Genomic DNA, 16,362 nt, shown 5'->3' with positions numbered 1-16,362 from the left:
TAGTATATTATAGAATATAAGTATATGTGGAACTCAACATATATTTGGATATCTTGCATGAAAATCTATTCTGAATATAAGTAATTATATGCAGAAAATATAAGAAAGTGGCCAATATTGAATATTTACTCATATTTTGAAATATATTGATAAATACATTGAAATGTATTTATTTAACATAGATGTTCTTATACTGGAATATGTTCAAGCTGCATATATGTGGATATGTTATTTTTTCTGTATGGGAAAATGTTAGCAGACAGACACATTATTAAGTTATTATTAACATCTTACTTGAGTTATTATAACCAAATGTCCATTTGATTAGTCTATCTGAATCAAATTGGTAGACCTGATTAAGTAGGCTATAAAAAATGAATTCAATATCTTTGTTGTCATTGTACATGTACAAAAAAAAATATTTGATATAGCCTACAATCTGCAAAAAAATGCCATAAAAATATTTATAAGGGCCTCTAAAATAAATAAAGTAAATGATAAATAATAATAAACTAAGGCTCTAAAAGGGAAAACATGAATACAAAAAAATAATTGATTACTGCTCCGCTTCAACCCTTTGATAACACCACACACACAGTAAGCCTATACCATAGGGCCTATACATTCCACATTCTGCTGGCTTTAACATCCATGTGAAATCATAGCAGCAAGTTGTGTAGTTATGGCTCTAGGGTAGAGAAACTGTTTTTTTTTATGTCTAGTAACTGTAAGCTACCCACCACGATAAGGTACACACACACACACACACACACACACACACACACACACACACACACACCACTAAAGTGGGCAGGCCTAAAGTTACCATGAAAGGTACTGGTACAGCCTACTGTGGTACAGGCAAACATAGGCAAAGAGTACAGGCAGAGCCCTTCTAAGGAGAGCCTCCCCACTCTCTATTAATCCCATACAAACCGAATTTGGCTGCAGTTCACCAGAGTTCACCTAGATGGCGATCGCGGGCGAGTCCAAAATACATGGGGTCCTATGGAGCTACATGGCTACATTTGTTGTTTTCACCTATTTAACAACTGAAACCCTCAGATTTTATTTTATTTTTCGCAAAATGGATATGGATTTTCAATCAAAAGTGAAATAATCCGGGAGTCATGTCCTTTCGTTTTCTTACAGGTTGGGTCGTTGTTGCCCATAACACGCTAGCATTGATGCTATGCTATGCTATGATCATGCTAATGAATGATGTCATTGGCACGTTTGAAAGGCTTTTTAGAACAATTAAGTGACTTTAAAAAATATAATACTCAACCAAGTGTATTGTCTTTGCCTCCCCTTTCGAATACAATATTCAAATTACTTGAAAAAAAATGATATCTCGAGAAAAGTGGATTTTGAGGGATACAGCTCCATAGACCTCCATTCATTCTGGACTCGCCCGTGAGCGCCCCTAGATGCAGTACCACACCGGAAGAGTTCCGAGAGTGAAGGTTCTCTCCTTATTAGACATTCTCTGGTACAGGGAAAGGCCATAGACGGGCTCTGGAAAGGCTGTATTTGCAGCAAAACGTAAATTGAGTTGGGCTTTTACGACACACTGCTTTGCGGCAGATACACACATGTGCAGTAACTTGCTCTCGGTAACACCGCATGCCCCTAGAGTTTGTTGTAGACCGAACAATTGAAGTGTCTGCAAAACGCTCCGATCAAATTTAAAGGTATTTGTTGATGTTTGTTTTAAAGATTAACCATGTTGTATCAGCCGCGTTGAAGTATTATTGTTCAAATGAGAAATTAGCTATCGTTTGTTGCAGTGTAGCTAGCTGGCTAACCTAGTGTCATCATGGGGGACACATGCCACGGTGTGTCTTCAAATGAAAATTATATTGCACTTTATATCGTACTTTCATTGGTGTGTTAGTGTGTGTGTAGTTGGCATTAGCGTTACACAATATGAAACCCTCGTGTGACATGTTATTGTAAACTTAAGCGTCATCCTGATGTTTGCAACTTCTCTGGCGCAGCTAACGTTTACTAGCTAAAACAGCTAGCTGCTACGTTACCTAGTCGGATTCATTGACTGAAGTTATGCTAGTCTACAATTATACAGTATAATCTTTGTGTTGCATGTTTGGTAACGTTACTGAACTGGCGTTAGGTGTTAACCTAGTTCAGGACCTAGCAACTTCAAATTTGTGTAACGTTAATTGTTAAACAAATTTATTTCCAAGTAGTTATAAATTCATTTTCATTTACAGTCTCAGGATGTCTTTTCGAGGGGGTGGTGGACGAGGTGGTCGAGGTGGTGGTGGAGGATTTAACCGGGGCGGAAGAGGAGGATTCGGTGGCGGACGAGGAGGATTCGGTGGCCGAGGAGGGGGAAGAGGCGGCTTCAACAGACAGCAAGATTATGGTCCCCCTGAATACGTTGTCGGTAAGATGTGCTGCGGACTGCAATGAGAGCAGCTTTGCTTGCTCCTTTGCCTAATGGGTCACCTGTACGGATTGTATTACACGCCATTTAATGAGCTGTGAAATGTGGTAAAGCTTATTGCTTTGGAAATTGGGCCTTGGACTAAATCTTGTTATTGGTTGTCTTTACAGGTCTAGGAGAGTTTGTGCATCCTTGTGAGGATGATATTGTGTGTAAATGCACAACAGAAGAAAGCAAAGTGCCTTACTTCAACGCCCCAGTCTATCTGGAAAACAAAGAGCAAATTGGAAAAGTGGATGAAATATTTGGAAATCTGCGGGACTTTGTATCCTTGTCACTTCAAAGAAGGCTGTACTGTTAATTTGTTGGGAGTACATTTTCTGTATTGTTTCCAGTGTTTTACCAATACGTATTAAAGGATACATTTGGCGAGTTTTCACATAGATCTCCGTTTCTTGAGGTCACCGAGTACTGTTGGTATGGAAAAAAAAGGTACATGCCCAAACTCTGTGGGCATGTACATGGGAGCTCACGGACATGCCCCTAGAGTAAAGAGCTGTAGCTGCCTGGCTGCGGTAGCGGCAACTCAAGCTAGGGTTTTTTTGTACCAACAATACTCGGTGACCTCGAGAAACGGAGATCTATGTGTGAACTCCCCGGATTTCTCCTTCAAGTTACTAGTGCAGGATTAATAGCAATTTCCCTTAACTTGGTTGCAGTATTTTTCTGTCAAACTATCAGAAAACATGAAGGCATCATCGTTTAAGAAACTACAGAAGGTTAGTTGGTCTATTCAGCACATTTCTGAGCAATATCTGGTGACCCTGCCAAAATCTGTCACCAATGCAGGCCGTGTGGAGATTAATGTTTTTACCCTGTTTCCTCCCTCAGTTCTACATAGACCCTGCAAAGCTTTTGCCCCTACAGAGGTTTCTCCCGCGACCCCCAGGAGAGAAGGGTCCCCCGAGGGGAGGTAGAGGTGGCAGAGGAGGTGGCCGTGGAGGTGAGATCACTTCTCCTACACTGTTAATAATCACTTGCACTGTAGGGTATAAGTGTATATATATAAGTATATATACTCTTTTGATCCCTTGAGGGAAATTTGGTCTCTGCATTTATCCCAATCCGTGAATTAGTGAAACACACTCAGCCCACAGTGAACACACAGTGAGGTGAAGCACACACTATTCCCGGCGCAGTGAGCTGCCTGCAACAACAGCGGCGCTCGGGGAGCAGTGAGGGGTTAGGTGCCTTGCTCAAGGGCACTTCAGCCGTGCCTACTGGTCGGGGTTCGAACCGGCAACCCTCCGGTTACAAGTCCGAATCGCTAACCTGCAGGCCACGGCTGCCCCCTAGCTAGGGTAGCTGTTGTTGGGGCCCTTACATGAAAGCTGATTGTGACTGTTTAATTTGAAGTTAACTTGGAATGAGATTTGTTAATTGAACATTCAAAAATATAACCAAATAATGCATGTTGTGTGTTGCTGCAGGTGGCTTCCGTGGAGGACGGGGTGGAGGCCGTGGTGGAGGAGGATTCAGAGGAGGCAGCGGTGGAGGCTTCCGAGGAGGCAGTGGTGGTGGTGGTGGTTTCAGAGGAGGCAGTGGGGGAGGTTTCAGAGGAGGCAGCGGGGGAGGTTTCAGAGGAAGAGGAGGTGGCGGTGGATTCAGAGGTCAGTGAAATTTACCATGGGAAATATCAATGGACTAGATAGATGGATAATGGATAGATAGCAATCTGAATCAGTGTTGTGTTTTATGTATTTATTTGGTTAGCGTTGTATTTTTATTTAGTTTTGTTAGTTGTGAATCATTTTCTATTTAGTTTTAATAATACACATATACCGTGTTTCGTATGTTCTTCATTCATATGGCTGTTGTAAACTGTATTCAGAGAATGATCCTTTTAAATGGAGAAATCACTGACTGCTGTCCGTTTCCATTGATACAGGAGGGAGATCATGATGACTCAACAGACGCAGACTTGATCGGCCAGCACCACAGGAAGGGTACCAGGGGAGATGGAGCAAAGAGGCTGTTGAGCTTCCTCTCTGTTGGACTTGTTTTTAAACGAGGCAGCGGCCCTCTACCTTTTGGACCATTGGCCTGCAATGTTATTTTTTATTATTATTCATAATTTTTTGTGCTGTTTAATGTGTCCATTCCTTTTTTCCCCCCTTATCATCTCCCAGTTATCAATCTGTGATTGTAGTCCCTGGTCAATGATGCATTTTCTTTGGAAACCCCACAGGCAAGAGTGAGGCTTAAGCCATCATCTAGTGAAGGAATGTCTCATTGTTAGAAGATCCATTTTGATATACAGTGACACACACATAGTCCATAAAATGACAGAAACATAAAATAATGTCAGACTTGGAAGCGTTGTAAACGAAAGCTCAATTAAACATTTGGTTTGGAAGGGTTTGTATGTTTCAAACGCTGGTAACATCCAGTCAGTGAATCCACTGTGTGCCTGTAGTTGATATCAAAGGGCACTGAATATTTTTGTACAGGTTTGATGTTCTGCCAGTGCCACTCACAACTCAAATTAATAAAAAAGTAGCTGGTAACCAGCTGCTATTCAAAAAAAGTACTTGTGCCTGCTGGATTCATCAGATGTGCTTTCACTGAGATACTGTTTTAACTGGAAATATAAATCTTTCACTGTCTTTAACATGTGGGTTCTCTGTCTCAGCACCTCAAATTGATCATTGTGCTTACGTGTTGCCGTTATGCCTGAATACCCAATAACGAACGCCATTATGCATTCCCAATAAGCTGTTCTTGAACCACCACTTGTATGCTGGTTCTCTTTATGTACTATTGGTGTTTTATGCATCATGCATATTATGGTTATGACATGAGTAAATATCATATTAACATTAGAATTAAACTATTAAAGTCATATGGCCTAAATGAGCAATTAACAAAACTAAAATTATCAATAGACTATAGAATTAATAATAATAACAACCACCCTTTGTTGCAAACATGAGGGCCTTGGAAATATTTCTGGCCCCCAAAAAGTTTTAGAACCGTTGTTCTAATGCTTGTTGATCTGTGGCTCCCTACTGACCTGTCAAGCTGGTGGTCCCTGTTAGTTACACTCAGAATATCTCACACTTGTGTACACACACACACTTGTTTCTAAAGGCTGGTCCTCACAAGCAGCTGAAAATTGTTCCATAGTGTTGAAACTGTTGACTGTAAGGTGCATTGAGACAACCGAGACAATTTTACTGCCACAAAAAAAATGGTGTTGACGTTAACAGCGCGGAAAGTTTTGCTTTCTTTTTATTGGCAAGGTCCCCCTGTTTGATATGACTTATCATTTGCTATCATTCGAAGGTCGTGTTCAGTTATATTAGATGTTTGAATGCGCTTAACAATCGCGGTTTTGTGTGATTGGTTCAAATAGAGCTGATCAGTCAAGTCTACAGTTGCCACAATCAGCGTGTCAGAAAATAACTGTGAACAGGAATCAGCGTTTTGATTGGCTCGGGTAAAAGTCTCAACTACCTCCCACATTCGGTTTCTCTTGCTCCATTTCACTGTAGAAAGGAAGATCATGGATACAGCTGGGAAAGTAAGAACCTTTTTTTGTGGTTGTGAATAACCTCAACGAATTAATTATATATTCAATATCAGTGGGATATTCACTTTGCGAAATGTAACGTTAACGAAGGAACAAATAGTTTTCTTCAAGTTGCAACGTGCAAAGAGCTAAACTATGCATGAAACTACTGTATAAACGAGTAGTGTTTCAGCCGAGAAAGTTGCACAGTTTCTGCGTGGTACAACGAATCATTGTGTGCTTTCCAATAGACCAGCTGAATTATTTCGACCAGTGCATGCTCCTTTATGTTATGTAACACCGAGCATAAAACCAGTTAGCGGCTTTGTTATTCGCTCGTTTCTTTATGTAGCGATGCAGGATGGCATGCTAGCGTCGGTAGGATGTGTTGCTTGAAACATAGTTCGCGTGATTTTACTACTTAAAAATACTGGGTTGTGCATTAATTATACCCTTCTTTGCATGTTAGCTAGGTTTTATAACGATAAAACATGGTGAAGTTCTACCATCACGTGCAAGCACAAAATTGGTGAATGCAGTCTTCACATCATATGTTAACTTTTTATCTTCAGTGTATGGTATTCTAAGTCAAAGTCTAATACCATACCATTAACAATGTGACAACTGATTTCACCTAACATTATAAGTTCACTAAATATGGGATAAGGATGCATCCAGATTGTGTGTTGATGGTCATATTACAGAGTAAGGTGCAGAGATAGAACTACATCTGTGCCTCCACCAGGTCATCAAATGCAAGGCAGCAGTGGCCTGGGAGGCTGGGAAGCCTCTGTCCATTGAGGAGGTGGAGGTGGCCCCACCCAAAGCCCACGAAGTCCGAGTGAAGGTGACGTCTCCTCTTTCACTTTTCTCTATTCTTTCTTTTATCTCTGGGTGTAATTGCCTTAACAAGTTACTTATCTCAATCAGTGGGTACCTACAATACAGCTGAACATCAGAGAAGGCCAAGGAGGCATTATATTTTGAAGATATCTGGTCATTTCACCACTGATGTGTTCTGATGGGAAACTGTTGCATGATGGGATATTGTAACAGCTGGATGCACTGTGGCAGAACGCATGCTCTGCTGTCTCCTGTGAGATTTAAAGGAATTATCTGGAGTAAAATGCACTTTAGATCGATTTCCGGATGATTGGGGGTACATACGTTGAGTTGACATCAAAATTATGTCATTCGGATGTGTTTTGAGAAAGTTCGATTGTACCGTTTTCAGTCACAACTCGTAGCCTGGAAGTGAGCGGGGCATTTCAATTGCGCCGCTACAAAACGCTATTTTTATACCTCTTCTACAGTTCCAAACAACATAACACTTACGTGGTAGTGAGTAGAGGGTCCCTAAAGCCAAACTGAAGTATCCCGAGGTCTTTATGTGGTCGAATAGAGAGTCCAGAATGAATTTCATCAAGCCGATACCGTTCCGGGAATGTTGCCATCTTTTCCACCACCTTGAGGGGAAAGTCCTTAAGAGTCTTATTGCTGTGTAACACGCTCTGGAAATTCACAATTTCGTCGCCGTTTTAAAAAAAAAAGCTATGTAGCCTACACTAACACATAATATGTGACTTGAATAATAGGCCTACTTCAAATAGTTGTTATTTCAGATAGATTGCTAGATTGCAGATATTCAGATAGATTGTCTGTTAATTGCCGTCATCGTGAAGCGCTGTATCTCGTGGTTATGGAAATACCATGCACTATGCCATTTATATAGCTAGAATAATACATGTTTCCAATGATATAATGTTTCTATAGTACAAAGTGTTATTTCACTCTGTTTTACGTGGGTAAGGCCACCGCACATCCAAATAACTGCCCTTCATGACCCACAGCCGTCACTCTCCATAGGTTAACATGGCAAAACTCATTTTTCTAAAACTGCTTTTCCATGTCTCACCTGCAATAAATATAGGAGGCTATAAACACAGATATGTGTGCATTTACTTAGAATACATGGGGTTGCCTGGTCGGGAGGACCGCTTCATTCGTCCCTCCATAGACATTCAGCAATAGGCTGTTTTGCATCCATTACAAACAAACATGCAATGTGAAAGTCTGGGATTGGGGAGAGCATTTAGTAGGCTATGCCTAGTCTAGTGCATAAGCATGAAGTTGAACCTTTAGATGAAAAACACTCTTTAATAATAGGCCTACAATAAATGAATAAACCGCTAATGACGTTTACTTTTGACCATTGCATTTATCGCCTGTAACTCCGTGATAAAAGGACCTAACAGGTAAGTATTTGGCTGAGCAACGGAGGATAATATGTTCTATGTTTTGTCCACATGATATAGGCCTATGTCTAATCATTGTTGCACTCGAAGAAAACTGGAATGTTTCATTCGTCCTCATTTTCAATCGTCCCGAGCGGTCGTTCTCTCTCCAAACTAACTTTATTCTCAAAATGTTGAGTTTAATGTCGACATGGCGACTTTAAAGTCGGCACATCGAGATTAAAGTCGACATGACATTTCAACTTTATTCTCGAAATATCGAGTTTAATCTCGTCATGGCAAAAATATTTTTTTCTTCATGTGTGGCCCTAATACTCCGTCGTACTCTAGAGCAACTTCACATGGTTTCTGAATTATGCAATAGCGGTGTTTTGTAGCGGTATTGACAAGAGCCAGCCAGGAAGTTGTGTGTAAGCCCACTCCATACTTGGAGCCTGCTTTTTGTTGATTGAATCTTGTCATTATGGACCCTTATAGTGTTGCAACACAGTAGAGTAAACTTTGTGGCTCTACTCCTGGGACGCGTTTCCCAAAACTATAGTTGCTAACTAATTTAGCAACTTTGTTGGTTGCAATGCAATTTCGCATTGCCAACCAACTAAGTTGCTAACAGGTTAGCAACTATAGTTTTGGGAAACGCGCCCCAGACTAGTAGTAACACACCAGTTCACATGTGTAAGGTAGGTCATTCTAACACAGTTGTCCCCAAACTTTTTCTTCCGAGGGCCAGCTCACTATGCCTGGCTCTAAGAGAGGGCCAGAGACTCGGAGTATATCAGTAACCATAAATAGCTTAGCGCTGTGAACAAAGGCAGTCTACCTTAGTTGAATATTCCATTACATTTAATCTATAGGCTATTGCAATTTAATACCATTGTTATCTGTGTTTCTATTGCCATCTTGCCATATCAGTGTAAAATGTAGCTCAATTTTATAATACTAATAATAGCATTCTCAAAACTATAAGCAGGGAGTCCCAAAAGTATATTTTGAACTCTGAACTTTGCATACACAGCTCAAGTTGTGAACAAGCAATATCATACAAATTTAAAGTTCTCAAACTATGAGTTTTATGAAGTGGTGGCAGAAACATCTGAAATGACCAACATTCTAACTTTCACTCACCTGATGAGAACTTTGTGAACTCTGTATGAATATTTGAACGAGTGAATAAAAAATATAAATAATTATACCAGAAAGTTCCAGAATTATGACTTGAATAGAAGTTAGTTAGTTATTAACAATTAATTGATAAACTTTTAGAATACTTTGAGCACTGATGCAGTCAGCAGAGGCCTCTTACATTGTTTGCAGGTACAGTAGGCCTAGCCTGACGTAGTCATACTCAATTCTAGTCAGAATTTGACCTCAAACGTTGTGGGCGGGACTAAGTTCGGAATGGCACCCAGGCTACAGTAGGCCTACTATACATTTAATTCCGTTTTCGATGGCAAACGCGAAACAGCGCCAAAACAACCACCAGTGGACAAAAATAGTATTACATGTGTACTGTTAAGACCCGCCATAGAGAATGAATGGGGGAAATTACGGAGGTTATAGTTTGACGATGTCGTACTCCCGTGCGGGCCGGATCCTATATACCACGGACATGTTTTGGGGGGCCACCTAAAATGAGGTGGCGGGCCGTATCCGGCCCGCGGGCCGTAGTTTGGGGACCACTGTTCTAACAGATGTTCCGACTTGTCCATAAATTGAGTGGCCTGCTGTGGATTGCAGATCCATTCCACTGCGGTGTGCCACACTGATGCCTACACCCTGAGTGGAGCGGACCCTGAGGGCCTCTTCCCCGTCATCCTGGGCCACGAGGGCGCCGGCACGGTGGAGAGTGTCGGAGAGGGTGTCACCAAGTTCAAACCAGGTCAGACAGTTCACACTTCTCTGGTGATATCCTAGACCTGCTTACTGAGTGTGGATCTTTTTTTGTTCTGTTTTTTTCCTTTCTAATATCTGAAGTGCAATTTATGATGACATTTGAAAAAATAATTTGTGTAAAAAAGACCATGATTTAAAGCTACTTTTCCAGTTATTATTCTTGAATTTACTGTAATGCTGGGCTGAACCAGATATGTGCAACAGTATATTTAACCGCTTGTGTTTTTTAAAATTAGGAGATGTGGTCATTCCTCTGTACGTGCCTCAGTGTGGAGAGTGCAAATTCTGTAAAAATCCCAAGACTAACCTGTGTCAGAAGATCAGGTAATTAGACCCTAGATATTATAATATGCACACCTTTAATCAACCACAAAACGAAACAGATTCTTTCCATACCAACCAGTTACGTCATGGTTGTGTCCATTATGGAAAAACAAGATGTGGGGAGAATATGTGAAATGTTTAACCCACATGTGACCCTGGCGTGGTGCCTGCTTTGGCTTACTGAATTTGTACTAGAATTCCTGCATATCACAGAATCAGCCATTAATCTTTTTTTTTTCTACTTGTAAAGTTGAAAACTGACCAAACATATACTTTTAATAGGTCAGAATATAATTTAGAAATGTTAGCAGCATTATAATTTAGCAGTTTAATTCATAATTTAGCAGTTTAGCAGCATTTGATGGAACTGAATCAACATTTCAACATAAGTTCAGGCCGTGTGTTAGCAGGCTTTTTAGTCCAATTGCTACCTGAGAAACTTGTTGTTTTCAGATGATCTGTATTGATCCAAGTGCAGGTGATCAGATTATTCCTCTGTCCTCTTTCAGAATCACCCAGGGCCAGGGGCTGATGCCAGATAAGACCTCCCGCTTCACCTGCAAGGGAAAGCAGTTGTTCCACTTCATGGGGACCAGCACTTTCTCTGAGTACACAGTTGTGGCGGATATCTCTCTGGCCAAGGTGGATGAGAAAGCGCCGATGGATAAAGTGTGCCTGCTGGGCTGTGGCATCTCCACTGGGTATGGCGCTGTGCTGAATACTGCCAAGGTAATGCTGCCAGATATGGGAATTACAAGAGGTTTTCATTGTGCAGACATGGATTACTTGCTTGCCTCATTACATGCTTTATTACATAGCTAATGTCTCTTGTTTACATGCTGTCTGTATTACAGAGCCAGTGGTTTAGCCACCTCAGCTACCCCTCTGTTTACTTTACCACAGGCAATGTTATTATCCCAAACAGAATGCTGATTGGATCAGTTAAAGCCTGGGTTGGAATGTTGTCAATGATTAAATCAAGTGAAATTAGTGCAGCAACCACAGAGCACACATTCTCCTTCGCTTGATCGCATAGTATCATGCATCAAGTAGATTTTGCTTCACCTTGTTTAACTGAACCTAGTTTTTATCAGTTAGCTGCTGTTTGGATTTTGGGTGGCAGAGACGACCATTCTGCTAGAAAACGGAATCAGTGTGTCAGTGTGTTGTCAATCAATTACCGTGTTTCCATCCAACTCATGCGAATTAGTGATGCGAATCCATGGTAATGCGCATAAATAAAATGCGCATTAGTCAGCGTTTCCAACACCTATTGATTCTAAGTATTTTGGGACACTTTGCCTATGTTGAGTGAAATGGACGCCCTCCTCTCTGCGGTCGGAATAGCCTAGGCCCTAGGCCTAATTCATTCCTTCATTTTGAAAATATTTTGTTTAATATCGATTAGAAGGAGAAGGCGGAGAATGTTTATATTGCGCAATCGGGTGTTGGCAGCTTCCCATCGCCGGAGACCGCCATACACTTGGGAATGACCAAGGTCTCGGCAGTTTTTTTGTCAAATTTGGCACTTCACTGTAGAGCTTCATTTCTATCATTTCACGCGGGCTCGGGCTGGGCTCGGGCTTGTGCGGTAGGCTAAATGAGCGGTCAGGTGATGCGTTTCGGTTAGCTGCGAGAAAGATGCAGAAATGGATGCTTAGGAGGTGAAACAGTGGCTGGCCTCTTGTGACTGGCGTTTTAGTTGCACCGGCAAAGAAAGCAAAGTCTGAGGTGTGGAAAAGTTTTGATCATGTGCATAATGAGAATAATGAGCCAGTGGTTATGTAAAATCCAAAGGATGCAACATTCTGTAGAACGACAGGGAATTCGTCACTGATAAGGCATGTTGATCAAAGCTGTCAGTGCCCATCAGGATCACATCGTTTGTTAGGCTACAGCAACAAAATCAAACCCTGCAAAGGTGAAACAAATGGTTATGGAGAAGAAGTGTGTCAGCTTTCGCTGTAAAGACATTAGGCTTTTTAATATCGTAAATGGCCTAAATTTTAAGGCTGCCAGGGTTTGAAGAATTATGACGAATGATAGACCTGGCTGTTGCCCCGAGTACTCGTTGTCGGATGCCTATCCCAACAAACAAGCCATCGCATCTATCTATCCATAAAATGCAGGAACGTCTGTCTGTCTGCGTGTCGTCGGTCCGTTTGATTTCAAACTTGGCAGGTGTCTTGCTACTGGCATGAGTAGTGTCTTGCTACTGGCATGAGTAAGTGCAGTGCATAGTTTGACATTGTTTGGATAAGAAAAGCTAAATATATCGTTATATATCGGTAAAAGAAGCACACGTTGGCTTTCTCCGCTCTACCATAGCCACCCTCTCACACAGCACTACGCGCAGGACCAGAGAGAGGATAAGCGGAGATTTGGCAACACTAAATCACGGTTAAAATGCAGGATATTTGATTATCATCTCTGACCTCAACAATAAAGACTTCCTGTATGTTTGCTTGCATAAAATGATTACGCGGATTTTGCAACAACACATCAACAAACACGGGTATGTAGTGGCTATTCAAAATTACATGAAAAGTATGTGCAATAAACTGACGCTTTGAATAGCCCAGGCTACATTGGACATGAGACTTTGAATAAACAAACTACATTTCCGACTGCAAGGTCCCAAATTGAAACAAGCTAATGGTCCCGAATGTAACGTTTCAGAAGACGTGCCACACGGCTAGACAACAAGTGGCAGACAGAGCAACGTCACTTATGCTACCAAACACTGCTTTTGAGTCACATCGTTGCAAATGTAAAACGATCACAAAATGGCTTGTCTTCACTATCAGGAAAGTTATGCAATAAGCTAGGCCTATAGCCTTAACTCAAAACATTTGTTATGCCATTATGATCTGTAGAAATCACATGCAGTCATGCCTAAATTCTGCTTACTGCACATTCATTATAGGCTAATATATTATGATATTCAGAATACATTATTGAATGCTTAGCTGGAATGATGTTTTTCCCTATCATATTATTGTTAAAGCAGGCATACCTGGGGGCATGTAATCGGCTACAGGTTTTCTACAGGAATGGCATGTTTAAACGGGCACTGCACTAGTTGTATAAACTTGCGATGTGTGCCGATCGAGTTGTTGGCGAAAACTTTAGCGTCAGCAAAACAGCTGTGCACCGATGTGTGTATTCAGTTTGTTTTATTCTACGGAAACAAGCAAGAGAACACATCAAGTTGCCTAATGTTATAGGGAAGCGCCAGAGATTGCTGAGATTCTCTGAAGGTTACGACACACCGTTTCCATCAACTTTATTCGCATTATACCTTATGCGCATCGAGAGTTAATCCACCCCCCTCTAGCGAATCAAATATAGATGCGCATTAGGATTTTTGATGCGCATTGCACGTGTTTCCAACCGGGATTTCTTATTCGAATAGATTAAATGCGCATTAGGAAGTTGGATGGAAACACGCTAAATGTGTTGTCATTTTTGTTGCCTTGAAATAGTTTTTCAATTATATGCTTTGCCAAACCTGTAGGTGGAGGCAGGTTCCACCTGTGCCATCTTCGGACTGGGAGCCGTGGGACTGGCTGTGGTCATGGGCTGCAAGTCAGTCGGAGCCACCAGGATCATCGGTGTTGACATCAACCCTGAGAAGTTTGAGGTGGCCAAGCAGTTTGGGGTGACTGAGTGTGTGAACCCCAAAGATCACAGCAAACCCATCCAGGAAGTGTTGGTTGAGATGACTGACGGAGGAGTGGACTACTCTTTTGAGTGCATCGGGAATGTTGGGATCATGGTCAGTATTTCAGATGCTTTTGCAATCGGGACATGGGGTACACTTGTTTAGTTCACTCGCACTGTGTTTCTTCAGGGGGAAAACGGCTTAAAATATCTTTCTAGTTCTTGGTCAGTTCTAAAGAAATTGCTTGGATTTTAAATCCACATAATCATACCATCTTCAACAGGTTAATCAACATATCCAAGAAGTATTTTGGCCTCTGTATGCATTCAATACATTTGTAATTAGTTTTTTCATAAACACACAGTTTTCAGCCCATGCAGGTATAGCTGTTGACCAGTACTGATGGTCTGTGCTGTGGTTTCAGAGGTCAGCCTTGGAGGCCTGTCACAAGGGCTGGGGCACGAGCGTCATCATCGGAGTGGCAGGAGCTGGGCAGGAGATCGCCACCAGACCTTTCCAGTTGGTCACTGGGCGGACCTGGAAGGGAACCGCCTTTGGAGGTGAGGGTTTAGAGCAAAGATGGACTAGTTTCCTCCCATCAGCATTCATCAGCCACAGGAAATAAGACACTGGTCTTGCCCTTCATCATACTGTGATTTAGCCTGACATGTAGAAGATTACACATGAAGGCCATACATTGGGAATTACTTTAAAACCACAGTCAAATCAGTGGCCAAGCCAAAATATTCACTCTTGTGTTATCACAATGACCCTATGTGTCCTGTATCCCTATGAGCATAATTGTAGTCACTTTAGGAAATTATTTTTTAAAGGACAGAAAAATTTACTTTTTTTTATGACTGTTGAACTTGAGGCTGTGTGTGGCGTTCAGAGTAAACCGGTCAGTCCTCTGCACCTTTAGGATGGAAGAGTGTGGAGAGTGTGCCCAAGCTGGTGAATGAGTACATGAGCAAGAAGCTGAAGGTGGATGAGTTTATCACCCACACGCTACCCTTCCCCCAGATCAACGAGGCCTTTGATCTCATGCACCAAGGAAAGAGGTACAGTTTCCCCAAATCTACCAAGCAAGCTGATTATGCCTGTTTGCTTTTATAATAGCATGTCATCTTTTGTGTCCTCAAGGATGGTTAGGTGTTGATAATTGATGTTGGATGTGGTTAGGTAGGTCTTAGTAATTTCTAACTTAATGGAGCTGCACATCAGAAAAAATAGTAGAAAATTGGTATTGGTTTTAAGCTAATGCTGTGACTTTTTGTTATGTTTGTTTCAGCCTCCGTGCAGTCCTGAACCTCTGAGGAGCCAGTGGACAGGAAGTGGTCTCATCACATGGCACTTACCCAGTGTGCACTTAAGATGTTGTCCTTCTGGCGACCATCATGGCTTTTTTTGTTTGTTTGTTTGTTTGTTTAATGTTTACATCAAGGCACACCTGTTACAATCACAACTGATTAAATTTGACTAAAAAATGCAAATGTTTTTGTCTTGTCATTTCTTCCCATTGCACAGCTGGTTACCTTTGTTACAGAAAAGAGCATGTCACAGCGAAAAACCACAAGCCTAAGGTCATGGCTTTGTCAATATCAGTATTGCTGATATTAATTGAATTAATGTTTTTCCACCTTTGAAATGTATGGTGGAAATTTAAAGGAGGAATACTTCTGAAATTGCACGGATGGAAAAACAACTGTTCTGTTTATCCAGCCAGTTCTTTACTGTTATGAGTAATATAATTAAATTTTAATGCTGTTTGATACACTTCTCATAAGCATGATAAAATAGTGAACATTAATAATCCAATTAGCAGCACTGTTATACAATTATGGGCTTTTCTATGATTTTACAACCAGATACTGGCATCCCACAATGCTAATATATCAGTATGCTTCCATGTCATCAATATTAAATGCATTTTAAGAAGGGAAGCAATGTAGTTCATAACTTGTTCATTAAGATGAACAAGCAGAGTTTTTCCAGTTGTGATGATGGCAGCTGGAAGGCTTTGTTTGTATAAGAGGCAATGAAACACTTCATAGTACCACCCACTTCTGTGGTTGCCACATTTGCCAAAAATCCCCTTTAACAGTTAAGATTTCCTGTATGTTTTTTTTTTTGTGTGTGTGTCAAATCATTTCCTTATCATAAATTGTGAATCACTCCAGCTCAAAACTTGTTTGGAAATAGTATTGGAAAAGTATTCAGTTATGTTTTAGACGGCGTGACCACT

At 41.2% G+C, this 16,362-nt stretch overlaps 2 protein-coding genes across 2 annotated transcripts; both read left to right on the top strand.

Moving 5' to 3' along the window:
- Window positions 1-1,566: 1,566 nt before the first annotated feature.
- Window positions 1,567-5,052, top strand: gar1 (GAR1 homolog, ribonucleoprotein). Its single transcript, XM_076287488.1, has 7 exons — window positions 1,567-1,694; window positions 2,235-2,410; window positions 2,581-2,735; window positions 3,130-3,189; window positions 3,302-3,413; window positions 3,901-4,080; window positions 4,359-5,052. The coding sequence occupies exons 2-7, from the start codon at window positions 2,242-2,244 to the stop codon at window positions 4,370-4,372; spliced, it is 690 nt and encodes a 229-aa protein (XP_076143603.1). The 5' UTR covers window positions 1,567-1,694; window positions 2,235-2,241; the 3' UTR covers window positions 4,373-5,052.
- Window positions 5,053-5,941: 889 nt separating this feature from the next.
- On the top strand, window positions 5,942-15,610 carry LOC143125757 (alcohol dehydrogenase class-3-like). The gene is made up of 9 exons (XM_076287486.1): window positions 5,942-5,993; window positions 6,727-6,828; window positions 9,974-10,115; window positions 10,366-10,453; window positions 10,963-11,182; window positions 13,971-14,231; window positions 14,542-14,677; window positions 15,040-15,178; window positions 15,409-15,610. The coding sequence occupies exons 1-9, from the start codon at window positions 5,976-5,978 to the stop codon at window positions 15,431-15,433; spliced, it is 1,131 nt and encodes a 376-aa protein (XP_076143601.1). The 5' UTR covers window positions 5,942-5,975; the 3' UTR covers window positions 15,434-15,610.
- Window positions 15,611-16,362: the final 752 nt, after the last annotated feature.

This window comes from Alosa pseudoharengus, unplaced genomic scaffold (genome assembly GCF_046254945.1).
Source record: "Alosa pseudoharengus isolate Yale_2024_CS ecotype anadromous, Long Island Sound unplaced genomic scaffold, YU_APseudo_1.1 YU_APseudo_1.1_scf_16, whole genome shotgun sequence".
NCBI lineage: Eukaryota > Metazoa > Chordata > Actinopteri > Clupeiformes > Clupeidae > Alosa > Alosa pseudoharengus.
This window is presented reverse-complemented; position numbering and strand designations above follow the sequence as displayed.

Excerpts from the sequence above, each read along its gene's own strand:
- LOC143125757 (XM_076287486.1), top strand. Across the intron at positions 10,454-10,962 it reads AACCTGTGTCAGAAGATCAG|AATCACCCAGGGCCAGGGGC; the intron begins GTAATTAGACCC and ends GTCCTCTTTCAG. Across the intron at positions 15,179-15,408 it reads CTCATGCACCAAGGAAAGAG|CCTCCGTGCAGTCCTGAACC; the intron begins GTACAGTTTCCC and ends TGTTTGTTTCAG.
- gar1 (XM_076287488.1), top strand. The coding sequence starts at position 2,242 with ATGTCTTTTCGAGGGGGTGGTGGACGAGGTGGTCGAGGTGGTGGTGGA. Across the intron at positions 2,736-3,129 it reads TTGGAAATCTGCGGGACTTT|TATTTTTCTGTCAAACTATC; the intron begins GTATCCTTGTCA and ends ACTTGGTTGCAG. Across the intron at positions 3,190-3,301 it reads CGTTTAAGAAACTACAGAAG|TTCTACATAGACCCTGCAAA; the intron begins GTTAGTTGGTCT and ends TTCCTCCCTCAG.